Source organism: Chiloscyllium punctatum, chromosome 7, assembly GCF_047496795.1.
Source record: "Chiloscyllium punctatum isolate Juve2018m chromosome 7, sChiPun1.3, whole genome shotgun sequence".
Taxonomy (NCBI): Eukaryota; Metazoa; Chordata; class Chondrichthyes; order Orectolobiformes; family Hemiscylliidae; genus Chiloscyllium; species Chiloscyllium punctatum.
Window position 1 is genome coordinate 86,133,255 of NC_092745.1, and position 5,172 is coordinate 86,138,426.

Below are 5,172 nucleotides of genomic sequence, written 5' to 3' on the forward strand. Positions count from 1 at the left end.
AAATTACCTTTATTCCTTTGAAACAATTATACACAGAAACAGTTGGTTCAAATTTACCCAGCATCACACTCAGGTCTTATTGCCCGCCCAGAGAAAATATTGCATTTCTGTGATGTAAAGGTCACCGCTAATCCAGGCTCAAAATTCAACGAGTTAGAAAATTCGAAACAAGAAAATAACTTCGTTTAAATTAATCTTCAGGTTGCATTCGTGTATCTTGCATTTCTTCCTAATCAGTTTAATCGTTTTTTAAAAAATATATTTCCTTATATGCATCAATCGGACAATGTGTATATGTTCTGGTTGGTGTGGCCTGTTTTTATATAATGCAGGAACGCGTCCTTGGCAGGTAGCTAATTGGGGATAGAGAAATTACACAGCTGATATTAGTACATTATTCTAATATTTCGTCTTTATTTGCCACTACATGGTTTTTGTAGGGACGCTTGTGATCAGCTGCATGTTTAGTTTAAATCAGCTTGTTTGTATTCGACCGTGTTTGTGGAATGCTTTGGAAATCAACACGGTGGATTCACATAATCATTTAGAAAAGTACTAAGTGTTGGGAATGCGAAAGCCGAGTGGCATTTGGAACTGACAGCTGCTGTTCACGTTTGCTGTTACTTGTTGAGTAACATGGAGTGGAAATCCACCTCGGCACCTGTTGCAGTTCACCAGCTCAGTACACTGAAATCTACACTGACGTAGCTGCCCTTTAGGTTGCTTTCTTGGATTACAAATTACCAATTGCGGAGGCACCATGCCATTTCAGTCACTTATAATAAATGTATTCCAACGAAGCACCGTATTTCTACAATAGTTCTCAAAGTAATTCCGCTCTCAGTACAAATCAGCACTTGACAGAACCATACTGGTCATTGCAATAAATTATTCAAATTTGTGCAAATTCTCAACGCAGTAAATTATGTGTTTTGACAAGAAAGGTTCTAAACAGGTAACATAAATGGCGGAATCCTACACTTAATTATGGAGCCACATTCCACCCAGTGCAATTGTCACGAGCATTGTCACGCCAGATAAATTTTAATTACTTTGAAAGAAAAGTTTGTAGTAATCTGTTCGGTGGCCGCATTGAGGGTATATGCATTTCCTTGCCTTAAACCACCAAAAAGGCACGGGAACGATCAGCCGATCCGGAGCTTGTGGTGCTGAGAAAAAGTATTCCCCGTGATGCACACGAAACTCATTTGGAATCCTAGTCAGAATCAATCTGGAAGGTCATGTTGCAAAATTTGGCATTCTGCATTTCAAGTGTTGCACTTGAGAATGTGTGTGAGAGGGGGAAAAATCTGCAAAATAGGAATTCAGATTAATCTGAGCATACATTTGCAAATTATTTCAACAACACGCTATGCTTGAAATTGGGCACTTTTTAAGCAAAAGAAGCAATTTAAGACTGCAGATCGTAGGATATTTTTTTATCAGCGGCTCTCAAGTATTATGTACAATAGCAAATGTATGTGTGCGCGATGCTAATAGCCTACAGACAGTAAGTGAGGCATGATTCCATTATTAAATTGCCTCTCAAAAATAAATCTGAAGTTGGTTTATTTTGTGAACTGCCAATAGACTGGATGTGGTGAGAAAGCTCAAAGTGAGCCCAGATTGTCAGTTTACACTAATGCCGCGGATTCTTGCTTTGTTTCGTGTTCATTCACAAGGTAGTTGTCTCCTCCTTCCTTGGGGATTTCAAATCGGTTTAAAGTGACGAATAGGTCAGTTCTTTTTACAGTTGCCAAACAGAGCAATGCTGCCGCTGTTAGCTAATTGAATCTTTGGAATTGTTTCTTTATAATTCCGATGTAAATACCCTGTATATGGAGATCGCATGTCCTCCCTTGTTAATAATGTGACGGTGGGGTTCTCATACAAGTCCAATCAAGTACATATTACAGAACCAATTTCAGATGGTTAACATCGTCTCTTAATAAATTCTCCAGCCGGTGCAATGTCGAATTGGTGCCTCGAATTGAACAAACTAAATAAGCTGCAACAGCCCTACTCCATTTTTTTTAATATCCTAATACGAGAGGGACATTTGCCTCTGTTTAGTTGAATGCACTGCGTGTTCCAATAAAACTTTTTATTGAATACTACATAGAATTACAGTGAAGTCGTTTTTGCAATGACAGATTGTGTCAAATAGGATTGGAACGGATGAAATTGACACTCAAATTGGAAGACAGCATTTAATATAATTCGATTCAAGAATTGAGGAAATCGAAGATGGCATTCTTGAAATCAGATGATACAAGAGCATGCCAGTGGCAGAGCTGGAGAGTGGTCTTGCTGATGACATTGAGTCCCTGGGTGAGGTCCCTTTAAGAGAAGACTCGGGTCCCTTCACCAGCTCGACGCTGACGTCAGAGCCACGTGACGCCCCCTGCCGGATAAATGGCGATTGACAGCCGATTGAGGAGCAGAAGCGTTTTCCGCAATCCTCTGCTACTCGTGAAAGTTACAAACAAAAACTTTGCATTCTGCCTCATACGGCTGGCAGGCCGTGCACCGGCCTTATGCATAAGTGTGGAGCAGGGTCCGGCCAAACAGTGGCGAGATCAAAGCAAAGGAAAAGGAGCCAGGCCCCAACTGCCCCGATCAGCAAAGTGCTCGATGAGAAATAAAAGAGGAGGGGGACCTCTTGGAAAGGACTGCGGGCAACTTGAACTGCTTTGAGCCATTCGGAGCCACTCCACTAGGGGGTCTGGAGACTGGAGATTTGCTTTGAAGAATCAGGGCCGATCACTTCCACAATGACTCTGGGTGCCGATATGTCTGATCATTCTCTGCTCTCCGAAGATACGGACATTGATGTGGTCGGTGATATGAACGGCAAAGACAGCAAATACGGCAGTTTTCACTCGGACAATGATTCCGATGACAACCTGAGCAGAAACGTTTCTGAGAATGTGGAATCTCCGGACTTGTCCGGACGATCTGACCCAAGTCCGACGCGGGCAAGTGACAAGCCGTGTAAAAGTACCCTGGTGAAGCCTCCTTACTCTTACATCGCCCTGATTACCATGGCCATTCTCCAGAGTCCAAAAAAGAGACTGACCCTGAGTGAGATCTGTGAGTTTATCAGTAATCGATTCCCCTACTACAGAGAAAAGTTTCCTGCCTGGCAGAACTCCATACGACACAATCTTTCCCTGAACGACTGCTTCGTGAAAATCCCCCGGGAGCCCGGGAACCCTGGCAAAGGTAATTACTGGACCCTGGACCCCGATTCCGCAGACATGTTTGACAACGGCAGCTTTCTCCGCAGGAGGAAACGGTTCAAAAGGCAACAACCGTCCGAGATCTTAAGGGATCACAGCAGTTTCCTGCCAAATTTTGGATATGGACCTTATGGCTGCGGCTATGGCATCCAGTTGCAGAATTTCCATCATGCCCATCACCATGCCAGCCCCAGCACTTTCCCATTCCAGTCCCCACATTGCGCAGTGCCATCCCCAGCCTCAATGTTTCCAACTCCAGCCATCCCCTCGCTTTTGCACGGCGGCGAGCTAACCAGGAAATCTTTCTACCCACAGTTGAGTCCCACTCTACCCAATCTGCAAGGACTGAAAGCCGACCCGAGCCAGTCCAGGCCTTCCTTCTCCATAGACAATATCATAGGGGCTGCTCCTTCAAATGCCCCCGGGTCGCCCTATTCAGGCCCAGCTGGAAGCCAAGCCCAGGTATTGGCAATGTTAACCCCGGCACTGACACAGGCCCAGACCCCACTGAACTTAACGCACGAAAATGTTCTACAGACTGGACAGAACTTTTCAAGCAAACTCACAAATCTTAACACCTGTCACTATTAAATTTTTCGTCCCATGGCAGGTAGGAATTATACATTTTTGAATATTTGAAACCACACAGCTACTTCTGGGGGAAAAAAATGGCAAATATATTTATCATATGTATATATGTAAAATACAAAGTATGTGTGGAGAATACTGAATTCTTAATGCCATACTTTATAGTGTTCTCTGTACTGAATGTTAAGGTCTTTTCAACATGTTGATCCAATATACTGCTCAAGCACTGTTGAAGGACGGTTAGGGACCCTCAGGATTATTAAACCGTTTTTTATGTACACTGAGTAATTTACAGACGAATTTGTCGAAAGGAGAATTAATAAATTAATCTTTTAACATTTCAGTTATTAAGGTTTAGTCCCTAACTACCAGTTTTTTTTGTAATTATTTGTACATAGATATAGGAAAGATGTACAGCTCACCCACTTCACGCCTGCTGTCCCGTTGGTTGTGCATCGATTTATTTTATGAGGGATGTCTGTGAATAATAGTACTGTTTGTTTCAAAATGTCCATCCGGTCTTTTGGTGTAAATTAATAAATGTTTTAAACTCTGAAACACATGTCTTCAATTTGTATGTAATGTTCGCACATAAAACTTCAAACCTACATTTAGGAAAGTATCACTCTTTATGATTTACAACTGTGTTAGCAGAGCTAAGGTATGACTATAATGCAATACCTTTCAGATATTGTTAGCATCTTCTGCAAAATAAGTTGGCATAAACTACTGAATTGTACCTAAGAGTTTTCAAGTTCGATAGAATATTGGGAAAACCCTGGGTTTAGCACAAATAAATGGCATTGTTCAAATTAACGATTTTGCGGAAAAGAAGTTGAGGCGCCCATTTAAAAGGAGTCAAGGGACATTAATTTGCAATGTTGCTGAAACTAAACCTTGGATTGTATGATTTCAACAACTTTTACATTTAAAATGTATATTAATTGTTAACATATTGATGAATGCACATTTAAGGTTGGTAATTTCAGTTCTGAGGAGAAACCAAAAGAACAATCAAGATATTTCTGATGAAATGTAATTGCGGACTGGTCTTTTTACATTTTCACGTTTATCATTTTCTGAAAGGCCTGCGTGTTTCAAATCGTGTTTTTGAGTAGAACAGCAAATGGTGGAAGGGCGTTTTTAATGCAGTATGTATTGACTCGAGTAGAAACAGTTTAATATATTTTACAAAATTCCTTATTCTCCTAAGATGTAAAGTTTAACTGGAATCTCCATGTTAGTTCACCTATACATTAGTTAGTATTTTTTGGCAGTTGAGGATAGTTAGAGCTAACAATATGCAAAATTTTGGTGCTTGTCAATCAGGTGACAATGGTGC

General features: G+C 41.2%; 1 protein-coding gene across 1 annotated transcript; it reads left to right on the forward strand.

Moving 5' to 3' along the window:
* The first annotated feature begins 2,414 nt into the window (after nucleotides 1-2,414).
* foxd2 (forkhead box D2) lies at nucleotides 2,415-4,388 on the forward strand. Its single transcript, XM_072574251.1, has one exon. It carries the CDS (start codon nucleotides 2,775-2,777, stop codon nucleotides 3,831-3,833), a length of 1,059 nt encoding a protein of 352 aa, XP_072430352.1. The 5' UTR covers nucleotides 2,415-2,774; the 3' UTR covers nucleotides 3,834-4,388.
* Nucleotides 4,389-5,172: the final 784 nt, after the last annotated feature.